This window comes from Spermophilus citellus, assembly GCF_964194105.1.
Source record: "Spermophilus citellus genome assembly, chromosome: 15".
NCBI lineage: Eukaryota > Metazoa > Chordata > Mammalia > Rodentia > Sciuridae > Spermophilus > Spermophilus citellus.
Genome location: NC_138195.1, coordinates 83,871,498 through 83,893,168, shown reverse-complemented (window position 1 = coordinate 83,893,168; position 21,671 = coordinate 83,871,498). Strand labels below are relative to the sequence as shown.

At 39.7% G+C, this 21,671-nt stretch overlaps 1 protein-coding gene across 1 annotated transcript in view; it reads right to left on the bottom strand.

Annotated features, from left to right (window-relative positions):
- CCDC172 (coiled-coil domain containing 172) overlaps positions 1–2,141 on the bottom strand; it is a gene marked incomplete at its 3' end in the record, with an annotated part of 69,289 nt that extends 67,148 nt beyond the window's left edge. Inside the window, exons 1-2 of the mRNA XM_081268829.1 lie at positions 1,874–2,141; positions 1,578–1,663 (exon numbers count right to left, since the gene is read on the bottom strand). Of these exons, the coding sequence (XP_081124955.1) occupies positions 1,578–1,663; positions 1,874–1,952 (165 nt within the window). The 5' untranslated portion in view covers positions 1,953–2,141. The remainder of the gene's footprint in view (positions 1–1,577; positions 1,664–1,873) is intronic.
- Positions 2,142–21,671: the final 19,530 nt, after the last annotated feature.

The following is a 21,671-nucleotide window of genomic DNA, read 5'->3' as shown; positions in this document are numbered from 1 at the left end:
TTTATCTATTCATAGGCAAAACAGGAGGTAGGGTGTCACCAAATAATAGTTCTGAATTTTTAAGTTAGAAGTGGTCTCTCATAATGGGGTGGGGTAGAGGGAAGGAGAAATGGTGGTCAACAGTACTTAGTTACAATTAGGAGAAATAAGTCCTGGCATTCTATTGCAAAGAAGGGTGACTATAGATAACAGTGTACAGTGTATTTCAAAAGATAATGTACAGAGTATCTTTTCTGTAGATGATTTTTTAATCTTTTTACTACAAAGAAATGATAATATTTGAGGAATAGACATGCTTATCCTGATTTGAGCATTACAAAATGTATACCTATATAGAAACATCACAAGGTAACTATAAATAGATATAATTTTTGTCAGTTCAACAAAAACACAGCACTTTCCCTATTATCTACCACACAACTGGTATTCACTAATTCATTAAACACACTAATGTATACTGTATGCTAGGCAATGGACATAAGAAAAAACATGGGTAAAATATCTATTGCTCACAAAATAATGGGGGATACAAACAAAAGCATGCATTGTTATTTAATAGAATTTTACCATATTGTCCAGGGAGGCGATGTTTGAGCAGGATATGGAAAGAAAAGCTGAAGCTCACCAAGTGGAGAAGGTTCTAGGATCATATTATCCAGAAAGAAAACTGAAAATTCCTCACAATATAAGTTAGATTAGATATATGTAAAGCAAACACTTGCTCAGATGTCCCATTGCACAGTTTGCTTAGTTCATCATTAGGTGTTGAATAAATATTTTTGAATTAGTATCTTCTTCGACCCATAGTGAGGCTTCATTGCAACATACTTAAATGACATTTTCAGCTTCCTAACAATCTATTGCCATCTGCCAAATCAGACTTCAGAAAGATCCTCTCAAAACCATTTTTATCACCTCTCCCTGATTATGAACTTGTAAGAGTTTCCTCCTATTCCCAGATAGCAGTCCTCTACTTTTAACTAGATTTCTCTCCCAACAGAACTCAGGCAGACTCAAGAGATGTTTTCTCTACTTCTTTTGTCTGCCTCTCCAAAACTTTATCCACTCTTCAAAATCCTTCAAGGAGCCATTGGATTCCCACTCCAATTTAAAATGACAGAACTTTACAAATGCTGCAGCAAAAAGAGAAATGCTAGCAGTGTACTTTTGGATGAAAGACATGCCCCCAAAGAACTGAAAAACAAAAGAAGACTCGTGAAAATTATGCTCAATCCATTAGATCGACATAGCACACTTCAATTATTTATTATTCCAAATTTATATACTAAACTGACTACTTATTCTTCCAAAGACACCATGCTCCTTTAAAACCTTAACCATCCCATGAAGTGAATGATGAATTCTTCATTACTTAAACTGGTTTCTTTGGGGCAAGTTCGTATTAGAACCGAAGGTTATCACCAGATTCAGAACTTTAAATATTACTGGATGACAGCAAACTGACACAGAAAGTCAAGAGATTCCTAGTTGAAGGACAAGTTTGTTAGATAGTGAAATATCCCTGCCCCCAATCCAGCTTTATCAAGTGATAATTAGCATGCTGTCCACGTCAATACCTTAGATTCCAATTTGATTTTCTCTTCATTCAGCTCCTCTGTTGCTTTCTTAATTTTTTCACGACATCTGGTTATTTCTGACCTTACTGCAATAGAAATGAAATCTTTAGACACATCAATCTTTCTTAAGTCCCCATTCCAGGAGCATTTGGTAGGGCACTTTCCAGCTGTCTTTCCCTCAAGGAGAAAGGCAGATTCCCCTAAGGGCCCTGATCACTACCATAGGCTTTTTACGTCCTCCAAGCTCCCAGCTGGAGAAGACAAAAAGCTCTGAGCAACGGGCAAAAACACCCGACCTTCTCGCATCACCCGACGACTCTCCTCAGCCTGATGCTCGCTGAAGATGATGTGCTGAAACAGGGACTCCAGGCTCATCTCGGGCCTGGGCTCCCGCGAATCCTTCTCTGGCTGCTGAATATTTTATAACCGAGTCTGAGGATCCTGGAAAGACAATAAGGACGGCTTCTTCTAGCCGGTTTCCAGCTGGACCTGCCTCCAACTCGCGTCCCTGCCCACGCCAAGCCGCGGCCCCACGCGGGCCGCAGTCTAGGCCCAGAGGCGGGAGCCGCCCACGGGCCTCCGTTTTCCCGCTGGCAGTTTGCAAGTCCGGGTTCCCGTCCCCCACCCCCACGCCCTCACGCAAGTCTCAAGCGCATCTGGCCAGCAGCCCTTGCTGTGGTCTGTCTTTTCCTCCCAGGGCCCTCATTTCTTTGGTCCAAGACCTTCAAAGTTCTCAGACTCTTGGCAAAATGGCACCTACCAACACTGCTAGGGCGGGAAACCTTCGGGTGGGCCCTGGCCAGAGCTCTCGTTCTGGCCTCGCGAGAACTTCAAACTAGGGTGGCTGGTTGGGCCCCTTAGACAGTCAGGGTAGTTTTCTGTGCACGAACCAAAGAAGACTTTAGGCCTTAAAAGAGCTGAGGTGCTCAGGCTCCAAGACACAAACATCCAGTGTCCCAAAGTACTAAAGTACCCGTGATTCTAAATATAAACTTTTGCACAGTCTTATCCTTGGATGATGGCAAGAGTGCTATAAATGTGCAATGTCTGACATTCCGCCTTAATCATTCCTTTGTAATCAGGGCATATCTTTTTTCCTCTGCTTTAAAATTAATCATTGCCTTTTGTAATCAAGCTGCAGTAATATTAACACTTCTATATCTGCGTAATATGTGTCAGAGACCAAAGTGGTTATACTAATTAAAGCTTAAACATGAAAGGCACCTTTGGGACTTTCGCATGGGATTTTTTAAATTAAAAAATAAAATATTTTTACTTTTAGTAGGTCAAAATATTGACATTGTAGTAAACATTTGACTTCATTTCTGAATGTAAAATTGACATTGGTTAAGCTTTGAAAAGTAATTTCTAGTTAGAAGATATTCTGAACTAAGTAAAATAAGGTAAATCTAAATTTTTGTCACATCACAATAGGCTTAATTAAGATATCATATGTGCTGCAGTATAATCAGTTATAAATTTTAACCTATTCCGAATTTCTGCCTTAATTTCCATCAAGTCATGTCGGCATAAAATGTAGTTTTTCAAGTTTATTATAAAAGAAAACACTGGAAAGTGTAGTGAAGCAGAAAAGAATTACCTATAAGTATATTAAGAAGAAAATATTAATGAAAATTTGGCTATTGTCTTTCAGGTAACCCTCCTCACCCAGCATTTTTTCTTTACAAAACTTGAAATTATTGTGAATAAATAATAAGTATATATTATTATGTATAATAACAATAGTTAATATTATTTAATAATATTACTCTAATGAATCACATATTTGCCAAGTACTATTCTGAATACTCTAAACTTTTTCAAGATGGCTTTTTTTTGTGACTTTCATAGTATAATTGAGGAAATTGAGGCACAGAACAATTCAGTGAGCAAATTGAATTCAATAAATGATTCAACTCAATGACCATCTGAGGCCTTGACATATATTTATTCTTTTAATATACTTATCAACCCTATGAGACCAATGGTTTTGATACTTGGAGGACTGAAGCAGAGAGAGCTAAGTAAGTTGTCCAAGGTCACATACAATAGATAGGAAGTAGCAGAATCAGGATTTGGACTCTATCTTATCAAGGTTGCCAACCTAGTATATGACAGACAACTGAAATCAAGAAATCTGGACTCAGAAACTGCAAATTCAGTTTGGGATTCTGCTCTTGTGTTTCTTCTTATTATATCACAAGCATTTTACCATTTCATTCAAGACCCTTCTTAAGTACCTTTTTATAACTCATAATCCTTCATTTTAGGATACATGTGTATAACTTAGATATACAGAAATAAATTGGACTATTTTATCCATTCAAGGATGGAAAACAAAGCTGAAATTGTGGTTGGAGTCATTTTCTTTGAGCACTTGAGGCTTCTGAACCATAACACAGCGGCCATCAAAAGAAAGGGCTTCCAGAAGATAAACTATATTACTAATTAATATCACTCCCTTCAGAATTATTTCCTGTGGACGTGCACAGGGAGCATCCTCACAAGGAAGCTGGTTTTCAAAAGCATGATGCTATTTAACATTCCAATTTTATTAGTTACACTCAAACTCCATTTATTATTTAACATGTTCTTTCTGTACTGAAACTTGGCAGAGCAAGTTTGGGCAGCCTTTGGAGCTCAGTCGCCTCACTCATCTGGGAGTATGGAAAAGAGAGCTGCTGGAAAATTCAAGAAAGGGAGAATGAGGGAAGAAATGGCATCTTCATCTTCCACAGTCGTCTTTCTCACATCCCAGAACATTCTGTTGCTTTTAAATCTCATTAGAATCTTCACAGAGCTACTACAACTATAAGGCATTAGCAGGGTTTTAAATTTTTATTTTGTTTATTGAAGCAAGCATAATTATGTAAGTTCACAATTCAAATTTTACATTTTCATAATGAATAAAAGTAACATATTAAGATATTAATATGTTGCTATCATAGATCTAGCTTTACTCATACATTTTGTATAGTGTTGAGATTTTTTTTCTCTTATAGATATATGTGCTGATTATATCCCATAATGTACAGAGCAAGAGTAGCATTACTTAAATTTATGCCAAATAAAAATGGTATATGACATGAGTAAACTTTGTGAGAATACTATTTTCTGAAAATGTATCTTATAAGTCCAAAAAAAGAGAGAAATGATTCATTCAACAACTGTTTAATGAGTTTCTGCTTTTCATTCAACATTCATTCAACAAATATTATTGAACATCTCCTATGTACCATATTAGAGAAACAACAAGAAGATTTAATAAAAACAGAACTACATAAAAAAAAACATTTTTCTTCCCCTGGATATTTCTAACCTCATTTGAGAATTATTATATTTTTCAGCATTTTGGCAGCAGTATAAACAACTGCTTTCAGATGTTTCAACAGATGTTCTTTAGAAAGAAAGCCAATTATTTGCATTGTGATACCCACATATGATTCTCAAATCCAAACTTTCCATCTGTAGATGTTTCATTGAATTGCATACCTATGAAGTATAAAAGTTAAGATCACTCATTGTCTCTCAACCTCAGACTTTTGTTCTGATAACACCAGCACCTGGGTTATGGCCCATCAATAAGTGCCTTGCTAGAAGGCCTTATGTAAGGCTATATTGCTCTGTGATTTAAAATGCATTTCCTCCCTCTCTTAGATTGATGACTTTTCTAAGTTCTAAACCAGGCTTGCAAATACTCACTAGCCCAGGGCATATATATTACAATGGAAAGAAGAAAAAGTAATTCATTTATTTTATGTTTTTCTTAGGGCATCTACCACAAAGAAAAAATATAGGGGCTCAACTAAGTTTAACAACCATTTATTGGGTAGCTAGTAAGTGTTAAACTCTCTCTTGGGTATTATAGGGGATACAAAGTGGGAAGGATAGAGGCCCTGCCCTCCTGAAGGTCATAATCTGTCAAATGAGACATAGCATACACAAGTACCTCCTGGGAATCCTAGAAAAAGATCTTCACCTTGTGCTATAGAATATGGTGGATGGAGAGAAAGTCTGATACAGATGATCTGGGAAGCCTTATGGGTAGGGGATAAATATGAGCTGTGTTAAAATATAGGAGTTAGGACCTTGACTAGATAGAAAGTAAGGGAGAAAAAAGGGTGAAAATTAGATGGGGTCAATGTTTGTATGTTGTTTACCTTGTTCACTAGGACAGTGGAGAGCCATGTAATGTTTTGGTGCAGGTGAGTGGCATGCTAGAGTTGCTCTATGCCATAAATTCATGACAGTGAGCTACAAGCATTAGGAAGGAAGAGACTGGCATTTAGCACGTGTTCAATAGTTTGCTGGCATCAATCACTTGGGCTGTTATAACCAAATACCATAAGCCACAATACTTTAAAAACAATGTAGCTCAATTTCTCACAATTTTGGAGACTGGGAAGCTTAATATGAAGGTGCCAAAAGATTTGGTATCTGATGAGGGCCTACTTCCTGGTTCATAGAATAGTCTTCTCACTCCATCTTCACAAAGCAGAAGATACTGCCTAGCATTATGCTGTCTCTTTTATAAGGACATTGGTGAGTCATGAGGAATTGCCTAACCATGTCTCTAAAGCCCCATATTCAGTAGTCACACCTTAGGGATTAGAATTCAGCACATGAATTTTGGAGAGACCCAAAAATTCAGACCATAGTACTCGCTATGTGCCAATTGCCACCTGCTTCTTTGGTTCCTTGGTGAAAAGAGGGTTGGGGAGAGAAGCTAAGAAACTCATCCAAGGTGCAAACAACAGCAAAGAAGTAGCAGAATTAGGATTTGAATCCCAATAATCCCTTAATCACTTCACAGTGCCTCTAAAATCTAGAGACTGAAGGAAATGAAACTATTTCAGTGGCTGATTCATTTCCAGGCAGATTTTCCAAAAAAATGCTTATTACCAATTAGTATTTTTTTCCTGAAGACATTTTCAGATTTCTAGAATGTGTATTAGTAATGCAGTGCATCTATAATGAACTGAAATAGAATGTGACTCCCCTAAACACAATTGAGAATGGGGTCATACCTTTGTGTAAAAACGTATATAACCAACTATGTATCTAAAATGCAAACATAAAAATGAGATTCATATACAAAGTATTGCATTAGTTTCCTAACATTTACATTAGTTTCCTAGGGCTGCTATAACACAGTATCACAATGGGTGTTTTAGAACAATAGAGATTTCTTCTGTCACAGTTCTGGAGTCTAGAAATTCAGAATCAAGGTGTTGACAGTTGATTCCTTCCAGGTGCTCTGAAGGGAGTCTTTTCCTTGCCTTATGCCAGTTTCTGGTCCTTACTGATAATCCTTGACACCCCTTGGCTTGTAGACACATTAGTCCAATCTCTGCCTCTGTCATCACTTGGAATTCTCCCTAGGGGTTTATGTCTCTTTCTCTCTTCTTTCCTTATAAGGGCACAAATCATATTGGATGAAGGGCTTACTCAAAGGGCCAGTATCACCTCATTTTAATCAATTACATCTGCAAAAGATCCCATTTTCAAATATGCTCACCTATTTCCCAGTATGGTACTTGGGTTAGAACTTCAACTTATATTTAGGGGAGACATAATTCAACCTATAACAGACTTAAAAGTTAATTTGTGGTAAATAGTTAAAATTAAAAATACTTAAACGAGACTCATTCACTTATATAATAGTCAAGACATTTTTAGTGGCTTAAGGGACTTTGAAAACATCTTGCATAATCCTTTAATTTTTAAGGTATTAGCATTGAGGCCACGCAGTTATGAAATTCCACAATGATGCACATCCAGTTAACACCAGAGCTAGGTCTAGAATGACTTCCTAGTCCCTTTGTTCCAATGAAAGATCTTTTCTGTTCACCAATGGTTTTCAACCACTTCAGTTAAAATACCTCTTTTATCTGTTTTCTATATTGAACTTTCTTTTGAGAGTCTGAAAAAAGGGTATAACTATCAACCAGGGTCCAGGGCTGGCCAAGAGCAATTAATCTAATGCAAAGCCCTTTCCTCTGAGGAAGGAATTCTCCCTAGGATTTGACAGATCAGTTGATTGATTGATTAGTAAAAACATATATATGCATGCAACCATACATATACAGATATACATACACATGATAAAATAATATATAGGTATACAAGTGCTTAAAATGTCAATATCATTTTCAAACAGTCTGATATGTCTACTAATAGAAAAGAAATTCCATTAACACTTTAGGAATCATTTAATATCAAAATCTCTGAAAGAAGAATTTCTATTATAGCTGATGAGTTTGGATTTTTACATTGTCAGAGCCCAGAGCCCAACACAGGGACTAGAAAGTTTCTCCCAGGTGTCTTACCCAAGACAGAGCAGCCTGTTGACTCTGGAAAGACACCCAAAACTAAATATGGAAAGCACTATTCTCCACCCAGGATCATTCATTTGTTTACTCAATAAGCCTATGTCAGGCAGGAAAGAATTTGGCATTAGAAAGATGAATAAGACAAGAGCTTGCAATCTGGTTTAATCGAGTTGTAGTTTCCATGACAATAAATTCTAGTGGGTTTTGGATTACATTGAAATAACTAAAAAGAAATTTAGGACTTTTTTCCTTGTCATTTAGTTGTTACAATCATTAATATATTTTTTGCTTACCTAATAAATACATAGCTACTTACCCACTAAACAATTGCATTTTAATTGTTGAGTAGATCTGAATTGAGCAATTAACATATTTTATTCTATTTAGTTTCTTATTAAGATTGTTAAAGATTGTTATGAATGAAGATTTCTATTAATTTCAGTGAATTAGTCATAGCAATTATTTGGAAATTTGGGATAAATTTTCATATTTCTTTTACTTTCTATGAATTATTCATAGTGACTCTAGAAAGTTTTAAAAATTTTAATGTGCATATTTACATATATGTGTGTAGGTAGAGTGAATCATAAATACTATTTCTTCTTAAAACACTTTGCTAAATTGCTCATTTATCAGGATTAAATTACTTTGTGCTTTCAATGTTTAAAATGACTTTAGTGGCCTTAGTACAATAGCATTACATTATAAAAACCAGACACTGCCATTATTTTCCCTCCACGATGCCATAGACAGCTTGAAATGTTTTATTATAGTTTACATGGCTCATAAACCTTATCTTTTATTTGACATTGCAGGTGTGTTGATAATAGAATATAGAAAACCCTGTAAAATGGTTAAAGGAAATAATTAGTTAGAATTTAAATAAAAGAGCTCACCAAGAAACACTTTAGGCAGAGAATTCTCTGAGTAATTCCTAGGTAATAGTAAGTAGTTCTGAAATAGATTGAATTAAATGAAAAAAAAAAAGAATGAAAGGAACTTAAATATCTGAACATAAATAAAGGAATACTGCAAAATATTAGAATTGCTGAGGAAGTTGTATATTTGTCATCATTTAATACTCTTATAGTTCTGTACTTGTTACATCTCATCGTTCTACCTATAAAATATCTACATGCACAGGTTTCCTAAACCGTTTGTTAATTGTTATGGTTTGGATATAAGCTGCCCCCACAAAGCTCCTGTGTTAATGCAGGAATGTTCAGAGATGAAATTATTAGATTAGGAGAGTTATAGCCCAACCAATGAATCAATTCATTCTCTGGATTCACAATTTGAATGGAATAACTGGATGGTAACTGTAGTGAGTGTCTTGAGGATTATATATCTTGTCCCTTTGGCATTTCTCCCCCCCCCCATGTGTGTGTGTGTGTGTCTGTCTGTCTGTCTGTCTGTCTTTCGCTCCTTCCTGGCTGCCATGTCCTGAGTTGCCTTCATCTGACAGTCTCTTCCTCCGTGGTGCTCTATCTCACCTCCCACCCAGAGCAATGGAGTCTGCAAACCACGGACTGAAACCATGAGCCCAAATGAAATTTTCCTCCTAGCACAATAATCTACCTTGTACCATCTCCTTTTTTAAAAACACTAACCCAGAAAAAATCCAGAAGCAGCTGAGATCCCACATGGTTGTCATGCCTTAGCCTCCAGTGAATAAATGCAAGGCCTGTGCACACAGGATCCTCTCATAAAAAAAGATTCATGGTGATATTCTTAGAACAAATTAATAAAACCTAAGAGAACTTGTCAGGAAAATGTCCTAAAGATGATTTTTATTTCAGTAATTGTTGTATTTTAAATGCTTTCATTTTCTTTTGTGATGTCTTTTATCTTACTTACAGATGCTATTACTCATAAAATATGATATTTCAGTCCAGAAGGCTGTAACTGTAAATGAAACATAATATTCTCATCTAGAAGTAGATAAGGAGATTCAAATCTCCTGCTTCACAGTGTGAGCTGATTACCACAGAGGTCACAAAGCTACTTTCCACTTCCTTTAAGTGCCGGGTGTGATATTTTATGTAACTGACCAAACACCTTTCTTTCTTTTATTCAGTCCCAGCATCTGATTGACAGCCTGTCTCAGTGGTGTATATGACGAATTAGCAATTCTGTGCCCTGAGGATGATGGTACAGCCTCAGGGTGAGTCCATGAAGAATGACCACAGACATCTTCAGTGAGCATTTATTAAAGGCCTACTACGTGCCAGACTCCATGCCACAACAGTGAATAAGATAAATGAGCTTGGCACTAACAGATCCTACAGAGACAACTCAAACAAGGTGCACATATGCACTAAATCAATGCAAACCCAGAAAGTGTATTCCACAAACTAGTGTGGGATAGGGACCTGCTGTAGACAGTATGAACAATACATTTGTGTTCCAATGGTACCTCAGGCTGGGCAGAACTTGGCATCTGCAGAACAGAGAGAAAGCCATCGGGATCAGTGCACAGATGGATTGTCAAAAGGGTCAGGGTCCAATCATGCAGGCCCTGAAGGCAATGGAAGGAATCTTGGATTTTATTCAAAATTCAGAGGAAGACCCCACAGAGGCATGCAGAGCAATAATGGCATTTCAAGAATACGATGACAACAAAGTGCTGCTCACTTGGTGAAGGATTAACAACACATCATCACAGACAGGATTGAATATGTTGACCCACATCCAGGGCTCAGTTTGGCTGATAACTTTCTGTGTGACCTTGAGTGAGTCCTTGATTCTCTTTCCCCTTTATTTCACTGAATTTCAAATGGGGATAGGAGAGGCAGAGTAGAAGAAAGGGAGGAAACAGGAGAGGGGAAGTAAACAACCTGTAGATGGAATTTTCAGATTGTAGGACACACAGAAAAGAATCAAGAAATGTATTAGAATCATTGTCTTGGATACTTTGTTAAGGATTAATATCAAAGCGTTAGGGAAGAAAAATTTAAGAGTCATGCCTGAATCCACTTTACACTCTTTAGATTTAGTTGTCCTTAAGTGTATAGCCAGCAGACATTCACCGGCATACCCATTTGGACTATAAATATATTGAAATCACTGCCCTAGCCTCCTTGTCAACCCTATCACCTCTGCTCTCCATCTCCACACCATGCAGATTTACCCACAAACTGGCATGTAACTAGTTAGCACCTGGCTTATCTGATGAGGATCCTGATCAATGTTAGTTCTGATTGTTCAGTGCCTTATGACTACTATAAAAAAAGTCATCACAAAATTAAATGGCTTCAAATAGTACAAATTTGTAACCATATTTTTCTAGTGGTCAGAAGTCTGAAAGAGGTCTTAGTGAATCAAAATCAAGGTATCCATAGTCCTTCTGGAGGATTGAGGACACAATTCCTACCCATTCAGCTGGTAAAAACTGCCCACTTCTGTTGACTCCTGGCTCTTCCTTCTTTAAGCCAACAACATAATGTCTTCTAATCTCTCTCCTGTTCTCACACTTCTGCCTCCCTCTTTTAAAGACTCCTGTGATTGTATTGCTTTACACCTGTTATCTGTATAAATCTGTAATCACATTTCTAAAGTCCCTTTAGCCATGTAAAGTAACTTGTTTTCAAGATTTTATGATTAAGATAAGGATATCCTCAGGGCTATTATTCTGTCTACATGATAGCTATATATTTTAAGTGTCATATCTGAGTATATACAACAAAAGCTATAGAGTACTCATAAAAACGTGTCACAGTCAGAAGGTGAGATACGGGAGGAAAGAATATAAGTCACAAGGAAAAAACTTAAGGTAGGTCCATATCTCGAGAACTTTCTGGAATGTGTCAGACCTTTAATTCTCTCCTCTGTGTTAGTAGGTACCAGTATTAAATAGGTAAAATAGTTAGAGAAAAGAGTCAGGTTGATCCAGCAAGAAAGGGGGAGAAAGAATGCAAATTTCAATGGAAAGTCCAAATTTCCTATTAGGATCCAGGAGAGGAATAGGACAGAGGAGGGACCCTAAGATGGATAGAACCCCATGAGAACAAGAACAGACCCCACAAACTGAGGGAGATGGTGTCCCCAACTCCTCCATGGTCAGTTGTCTCCTACCCTAGGATATTGAAGGAAAACAGTGTGAAGAAATGGGCCAAGGAAGTACTTTTGGAACTACTTTGTAATTTAATGCCCATGGGACTGGTTTGATGAGGTTTGGGGAAATTTTTAAGATATGTAAGGGAGAGCTGATCTACTTTATCTCATTTCAGCCAGCAGAAGCCATATCTGATGAATCTTTCTGTATCAAATGGTGACTTGTATGCAGTGGGGATAAATGTCCTGAAATAAAATCAAGTGCCACAGTCAAATGCTAGAAGGGCCTGTGGGTCTTTGTGCACACCATGGATTCCTAGCTTCCGGAAGTATCAGGCAAATAGCAGGTGCCCAATTACTGGGTTGAATGAATAAAGGAAAATGAGTGTGTGCAAAGGTTTGGTATAAACGTTAGGTTTTGGTGTAAACAACGGACATTCAAATGTCTGTTTTAGTAACTAGAAAAGGCTGGAAACCAATACTCAGATTCAGTGTGGTGGCATTTCCACATATCGTATCAAAGCCTAAGTGATCAAATGAATTTAAAGGCCTATGTTCCTGTCTATAAATAGGGTTGCCAGATTTAGCAAATAAAAATACAGAATGTCCAGTTAAATTTGAATGTCAGATAAACAGAAAATAATTTTTTTTAGCCTAAATGTGTGCCAGACAATGCACAGCAGCCTATCTCTAAAATCAAATTCTGTATTGTATTTTGGATAAATTATAACTTTGTAAAGATGTTATGTTTTTAATGATAGTATTATTTAGGAAGAGAAAGAAGGCATTTTCACTAGATAGATACATGCAAAATGGTGGGTAGGACATAGTGGAGCCCAGCTGTGTTGTATTGTGCTATTTTGAAAGCATGCTTTTCTCTGAGCCAGGGCCCATGAAGGAGGACTGAAATTCAGCTTCTCATAAATTCTGCAGAGCTACCAAGGAACAGTAATCAGCAAGGATAAAATCTGAAGGGAAGGTCAGTGAGGCAAGTAAGAGCTGCTGTATCCATATTACCTGACACCCACACAATCCCACAATGCAGGACTGGGGAAGGAAGCCAGGGTGAAGAAAGAATCACCCCATGAATATACTGCTACCTTGTCTTTAGGAGAAAGCACCCCATCTCAGCCTCTGAGGCTACTTAATTTTGTGTGCTTGTTGAGCTTGCTCTCTCCATAAAACACGGTTGCACGTGTCCTGTGTACTCTGTGGTGTGTCTTCACATTGCCCTCTTTCTGGAGAAGTAATGTACTGTTTTTCTTAGAAAGGCCATGGTGTTGCTGTGTTCATTTGTGCCTGGTCCAAAGAATCTCTACTGATGCCTTTTTTTCCCCCATCAGACATTTACATGCTACCTGGCTGTTAGGCCTGAAAATACCAGATGGAGCTTAGGAGCAGAGCAGACACCGTTGTCATAGAAACGAGATGCTATCCCAGCTCTATGCAGCTGCCATCTTTTTCTCCCCCTCTCATTCTTTCACCATGAGGAGCTCTGATAGGAACAAGTACCGATAAAATATAGAGATTCCCTCCACACACATATACCCTCACCCACCTTGGAATATACCCACCGTTAATACATCCTTCAGGTTCCTGAGAGCTTAAAACTGCGGGACAATGACTAGATTTCCAGGTCTTCTAATCAGAGTATAACTGATAAGCCCATGATTTGACATCATCTTCTTCCCTTAAGCTGCGATGATGCATTTGTCCTGGCCCAAGATGAGACAATATCCGTTGAAGCCAGGGGAGCCTCAGCTTTGACATTCCTGGAAATGCAACCTAAGTGTTTGTAACTGCTGTGCAATGTTTGTACTCAGCAGGAGGGTGGGGAACGACCTCTCCTGATTCTCTGAATTCCCTACAGTAGCAAGCAGAATGCTGAGCACACAGGAGCAGTGTGATGAGTTCTTGTGGCTCAATGTCCAAACTTGAGGGATGCAGGTTTTGGCTGCAGGCCTTCACCCTCAGCACTGCCTGGCCTCTTCTGGAAGCTATGAAATCTCACGGGAATGGGACTGTGGAGAGGTGCTCAGCAAGACGGGAAGATGGGACAGCAATATCTTCTAGAAGCAAGGCTGCTTTTATGTCCCTCTACAGTTGGAACCAGTTAAATCTTAGGGTATTGAAGCAGTGACTTAAAGCATTGTGTGTAGCAATAAAGGGCCATTCAAATGGAAGTGGCTAGGACACTGAGTTAGTTCCCCATTACTGCTGTCCCAGGCTTCCACATACTCAGTGGCTTAAAACAATACACATTTATTTTCTTACAATTCTAAAGGTCACAAGTCCAAGCCGGTTTCACTGGGCTGAAGTCAACATGTCAGAGGGGCTGGATCCTTCTGCAGGCTCTAGGGTAGAATCTCCTTCCTCACCTTCTCCCACTCCTAGAGTAGGTGGACTGGCTCCCTCTTTAGAGCCAGCAGCCTAGCATCTTCCTTCCATCATTACTTTCCTTTCTGCCCTGTGTCGAGTCTTCCTCTGCCTTCCTCTTGTAAGAACATTTTGGCTACATTTAGGACCTATCAGGCAAAGCAGGATATTCTCCCCATCACCAAATACTTAATTTAATCACACCTGCAGCCTCCCTTTTGCCATATAAGGTATTTTGCCATTCACAGATTCTAGGGACTGGGGCCTGGATATTGGGGAGAGTTATTATTCAGCCTAGTGTAGTTCCTAAACCTGAATGACTATGGCTTGGGAATCTTCTAAAAAAACATGAAGATTACCAGACCCTGTGCTGGATTTATTCTACCAGAATTTCTTAAGGGGGGAGCCTGTGAACTTCAGTTTGTAAGATTCTCTCCAGCAATTCTGTTGAAACCTCCATTAAGAACTTTCTCAGGGGCAGAACTTGGATTTCCCCAGAACGTGTGTAGAGGCCGGTGTGAGTTCAGTAATAAAGAATTGCTGTTTGAATCTACAAGCTTCACAGGGGCACTGAACAAGTGCTGAATCTTCATCCTGAATAATGTCATACTGTTGATGAACATTCACTGAGAAAGCAAGAAGCAAAAGGAGGAAACAATTAATTGTGACTGAGGTCCAGCAATAAAGATGTATAAACTGAAGGAAATTAGAAGTATATGAGACAACTGCTTGTTTTAAGATCTCTTGGAAGGAAACAGACATCAATATACTGAGTCTCGGGGATCCAACATGGCCGCCGGCGAGGAAGCAGCGATTCCAATGTCTCCACATTAACGGGATCAGAAAGACCCATTGGAACAGCGGCAGTCTACCTACTGAGGAACTTCTAGCAAAATTCCGTTAAGAGGGGACCTGCCGGGAATTGGTAGGTTTATTAGCAGTGTCAGTTTGTCCCAGACAAGGGGATCTTGGCCGGCCACACGGGTGCGGAGGTCCAGTCCCGAAGCCACCAGCCGCTTCTGCAAGCGGCCAGCGGCCCAGAGCGGCGCAGCCCGCCCGAACCTGCAGACGGCACCCGCCATCCCGGGGAGGCCCTGCTCTCGCTCTGCAAACGGCCACCACGCCTGCCAGGCTCGTAGCCACGCGGCCACAGCTGCCCGGCTCTACAGGCGGCCCCCCGGCGGGTGCAGAGGTACAATCCCGCGGCCACCAGCCGCTTCAGAAAGCGGCCGGCGGTCCCAAGCGGCTCGGCCCGCCCGAACCCGCAGATGGCACCCGCCATCTCGCTGTCCCGGGAGGCCCCGCTCTCCCTCAGCGAACGGCCACCCCACCTCCCCGATCTTAGCCACGCGGCTGCAGCTGCCCGGCTCTACAGGCAGCCCCCGGCGGCCCGGCGCAGCGAGAAGTGTCCCCGCCTGGCCCAGCAGACAGCCCGTGCCCTCCCGGCTCTACTAACAGCCCCGCCCACCCGGCGAACGGCTCCCCCCCCTGAGACAGCGTGAAGGAAATCTAACCAACCATTTACGAAATAGCGAACTGGGAACTAAAACCAGAGATTGTGTCAGACCAGAGACAAGCCAGTTCCACCCCTCCCTTCGGTCACTCCGGCAAGGAGCCAGGGGCCCGCCATAACAGAGAGGGGAAGTCACCAAAGTTCGGCCAAAGAGATTCCTTCCCAGCGGAATCTACTTTAGCAGGAGTGTGACTCCCACCCACACCAGATACAAACAACCGGGAAACTTCAAAATCTCTCTGTGGGCGTGACCGTAAGGGCCAAAGGACTCTCGACCCCCAACTCCCCCTACTGCCAGTGACGAGGGCGTGACTGTAGGGGCAGAGAGAAGCAGAGAAGACTCCCCACCCCCAAATCCCCCAACCGCGAACTGAGAGGGTGTGACGGTAGGGGCGGAGGGAAACAGAGGACACTCCAGACCCCCAGCTCCTCCTACCGCCAGCAGTGTGGTTGTGACTGTAGGGGCTGAGGGAAGTAGAGGGGATCCTCGACCCCCAACTCCTATTACCACAAGCAGCGACACCAATGGTCTTAGCTGCCAGATTCCGAAGGTGTGCCCACCAAAGGGGTCCGGAAAAATTAAACAATTGACTCCCAGACCACAGCTCCACAGCACTGGGGCTTAGATGAATGACAGCAAGAGTGCTCAGTAGTTAGGGAAATAGAGCACTCGGTGGGGCTGAAAGTGTAACCAAATCCTTGAGGAACTGCCTCCGGTGAGCAGGACCTGGCTGGCTGGCAGGAGGAAGGGGAGGAGGGGCCGTAGAAGTGAAACAGCTCTGGACCAACAGGATTGAGAGACTCCCAGGAACCGCCTTACAGGGATTGTTGTTGACACATTGAGGGCAAAACTCAGCCCGGAGGGCACAGCTTTGCCTATGGGAAGAGAAGAAAATGGATCTCTAAGACCGAATTTTATTTCCTATTTCATTTTAACTTTTTCTCTCCCTTTTCCCTCTCTCTCTCCCCTTCCAAGTTTTACGGCTCTTTTCATTCTCCTCTATGCTATCTATCTCCCTGTCCTTCTTTCTTTTCAAGAGCACCTACCTTCCCCTTCCCCCCAACTTTCATCCCAAGCATTACGTCCTCCATTCCGTGTAACTGTCTAAATACAAATAGGTGTGCGCCCTCCCCCCACGCCTGCAAGGTAGCCGGACCTGCAACCCACCAGCAGGTCAGGCCCAGCAACCTGGGAGTGGCAGAGCCGCCCCATGCACCTGCAAGGTAGGCGCACCTGCTACCAACCAGCAGAACAGGCCCAGCGGCCTGCCGATGTGGTAGGCACAGTGCCCCAATTGGAGGAGGAGCAGAGACCCTGCCCGCGCCTGCGCGGGAGACTTTGCAACTATACAAGAGTAATACAAATATATAGGGGGAAAATTCAACAACACAACAGTCTCAGTAAGCAGAAAGAAATGCGAAAAGTATGAAGAGACAAGGAAAGAAAGGACCACAAGCAATGCAGGTCAACTCAATGTTAGAAGAGGTAATATCTGCAGCAGATGGAATGCAGATAAAGAATTCAGGAGATACATGCTTCAGATGATCTGGAGTCTCAAGGAAGACATTAGACAGCAAAATCAGACAATGAAAGATCTCTTCAACAATGAAATACATAAACAAATCCAGGAAGCAAAAGATCAACTATACAGGGAGATAGAGGTTATAAAAAACAAACAGAAATCCTAGAAAGGCAGGAAGCAATAAACCAACTTAAAAACTCAATTGAGAATACTACCAGCAGAGTAGAACACTTAGAAGACAGAACATCAGACAATGAAGACAAAGTATTTCAACTTGAAAAGAACATAGACAGCTCAGCAAGACTGTTAAGAAACCATGAGCAGAACATCCAAGAAATACGGGATAACATTAAAAGACCAAACTTAAGAGTCATTGGGATACAGGAAGGCACAGAGCTCCAAACCAAAGGAATGAGCAATCTATTCAATGAAATAATTCGAGAAAAATTCCCAGACTTGAAGAACGAGACAGAATCCCAAATCCTAGAAGCCTACAGGACGCCGAATGTGCATAATCATAAGAGATCCACACCTAGACACATTATAATGAAGATGCCCAACATACAGAATACGAAGAGAATTTTAAAAGCTACAAGAGAAAGGAAGCAGATTACATTTAGGGGTAAACCAGTCAGGATAACAGCTGATCTCTCAACACAGACTTTGAAAGCTAGAAGATCCTGGAAAAACATATTTCAAACACTGAAAGAAAATGGGTTCCAACCAAGAATTGTGTATCCAGCAAAATTAAGCTTCAAGATGGAAGATGAAATTAAAACCTTCCACGGTAAACAAAAGTTAAAAGAATTTGCAGCTAGAAAACCATCTCTCCAACAAATCCTCAGCAAAACATTACAGGAAGAGGAAATGGAAAATAACAATGAAAACCAACAGTGGGAGGTAGGACAGTAAAGGGGGGAAAATAATCAAAGAGGAAAACAAACCATATTCAGTAACATAAATAAACAAATATGGCTGGAAGGATAACCCATATCTCAATAATAACCCTAAATGTTAATGGCTTAAACTCACCAATTAAGAGACACAGGCTAGTAGAATGGATCACAAAACATGACCCAACAAATGCTGCCTACAGGAGACGCATTTGATAGGAAAAGACATACATAGACTGAAGGTGAAAGGTTGGGAAAAATCATATCACTCATATGGACTTCGGAAACAAGCAGGAGTGTCCATACTCATATCAAATAAAATAGATTTCAAGCCAAAGTTAATCAAAAGGGATAAAGAGGGACACTACATACTGCTCAAGGGAACCATACACCAACAAGACATAACAATCATAAATATATATGCCCCAAACAATGGTGCAGCTATGTTCATCAAACAAACTCTTCTCAAGTTCAAGAGTCTAATAGACCACCATACAATAATCATGGGAGACTTCAACACACCTCTCTCACCACTGGACAGATCTTCCAAACAAAAGTTGAATAAGGAAACTATAGAACTTAATAACACAATTAACAACCTAGACTTAATTGACATATATAGAATATACCACCCAACATCAAGCAGTTACACTTTTTTCTCAGCAGCACATGGATCCTTCTCAAAAATAGATCATATATTATGTCACAGGGCAACTCTTAGACAATATAAAGGAGTAGAGATAATACCATGCATCTTATCTGACCATAATGGAATGAAACTGAAAATCAACAATAAAAGTAGGAAGGAAAAATCATGCATCACTTGGAGAATGAACAATAGGTTACTGAATGATCAATGGGTTATAGAAGACATTAAGGAGGAAATTAAAAAATTCTTAGAGATAAATGAAAACACAGACACAACATATCGGAATCTATGGGACACATTGAAAGCAGTTCTAAGAGGAAAATTCATTGCTTGGAGTTCATTCCTTAAAAAAAGAAGAAACAAACAAATAAATGATCTCATACTTCATCTCAAAATCCTAGAAAAAGAAGAGCAAAATAACAGCAAAAGAAGTAGAAGGCAAGAAATAATTAAAATCAGAGCTGAAATTAATGAAATCGAAACAAAAGAAACAATTGAAAAAATTGATAAAACTAAAAGTTGGTTCTTTGAAAAAATAAATAAGATCGACAGACCCTTAGCCATGCTAACGAAGAGAAGAAGAGAGAGAACTCAAATTACTAGCATACAGGATGAAAAAGGCAATATCACAACAGACACTTCAGAAATACAGAAGATAATCAGAAATTATTTTGAATCCTTATACTCCAATAAAATAGAAGATAGTGAAGGCATCGATAAATTTCTTAAGTCATATGATCTGCCCAGATTGAGACAGGAGGATATAGACAACCTAAACAGACCAATATCAATTGAGGAAATAGAAGAAACCATCAAAAGATTACCAACTAAGAAAAGCCCAGGACCGGATGGGTATACAGCAGAGTTTTACAAAACCTTTAAAAAGGAACTAATACCAATACTTTTCAAGCTATTTCAGGAAATAGAAAAAGAGGGAGAACTTCCAAATTCATTCTACGAGGCCAACATCACACTGATTCCTAAACCAGACAAAGATACTTCAAAGAAAGAAAACTACAGACCTATATCTCTAATGAACCTAGATGCAAAAATCCTCAATAAAATTCTGGCGAATCGGATACAAAATCATATCAAAAAAATTGTACACCATGATCAAGTAGGATTCATCCCTGGGGTGCAAGGCTGGTTCAATATACGGAAATCAATAAATGTTATTCACTACATCAATAGACTTAAAAATAAGAACCATATGATCATCTCGATAGATGCGGAAAAAGCATTCGACAAAGTACAGCATCCCTTTATGTTCAAAACTCTCGAAAAAATACGGATAACAGGAACATACATCAACATTGTAAAAGCAATCTACGCTAAGCCCCAGGCTAGCATCATTCTGAATGGAGAAAAATTGAAGGCATTCCCTCTAAAATCTGGAACAAGACAGGGATGCCCTCTCTCACCACTTCTGTTCAACATAGTTCTTGAAACACTGGCCAGAGCAATTAGACAAACGAAAGAAATTAAAGGCATAAAAATAGGAAAAGAAGAACTTAAATTATCACTATTTGCAGATGACATGATTCTATACCTAGCAGACCCAAAAGGGTCTACAAAGAAACTATTAGAGCTAATAAATGAATTCAGCAAAGTGGCAGGATATAAAATCAACACACATAAATCAAAGGCATTCCTGTATATCAGCGACAAACCCTCTGAAATGGAAATGAGGACAACCACTCCATTCACAATATCCTCAAAAATAATAAAATACTTGGGAATCAACCTAACAAAAGAGGTAAAAGACTTATACAATGAAAACTACAGAACCCTAAAGAGAGAAATTGAAGAAGATCTTAGAAGATGGAAAAATATACCCTGTTCATGGATAGGCAGAACTAACATCATCAAAATGGCGATATTACCAAAAGTTCTCTATAGGTTTAATGCAATGCCAATCAAAATCCCAATGGCATTTCTTGTAGAAATAGAGAAAGCAATCATGAAATTCATATGGAAAAATAAAAGACCCAGAATAGCAAAAACAATGCTAAGCAGGAAGTGTGAATCAGGTGGTATAGCAATACCAGACTTCAAACTATACTACAGAGCAATAGTAACAAAAACAGCAGGGTACTGGTACCAAAACAGGCGGGTGGACCAATGGTACAGAATAGAGGACACAGAAACCAACCCACAAAACTACAACTTTCTTATATTTGATAAAGGGGCTAAAAGCATGCAATGGATGAAGGATAGCATCTTCAACAAATGGTGCTGGGAAAACTGGAAATCCATATGCAACAAAATGAAACTGAATCCCTTTCTCTCGCCATGCACAAAAGTTAACTCAAAATGGATGAAGGAGCTTGATATCAAACCAGAGACAAGGCATCTGATAGAAGAAAAACTTGGCTACGACCTACACACTGTGGGGTCGGGCTCCAAATTCCTCAATAGGACACCCATAGCACAAGAATTAATATCTAGAATCAACAAATGGGACTTGCTCAAACTAAAAAGTTTTTTCTCAGCAAAAGAAACAATAAGAGAGGTAAATAGGGAGCCTACATCATGGGAACAAATCTTTACTCCTCACACTTCAGATAGAGCCCTAATATCCAGAGTATATAAAGAACTCAAAAAATTAGACAATAAGATAACAAATAACCCAATCAACAAATGGGCCAAGGACCTAAACAGACACTTCTCAGAGGAGGACATACAATCAATCAACAAGTACATGAAAAAATGCTCACCATCGCTAGCAGTCAGAGAAATGCAAATCAAAACCACC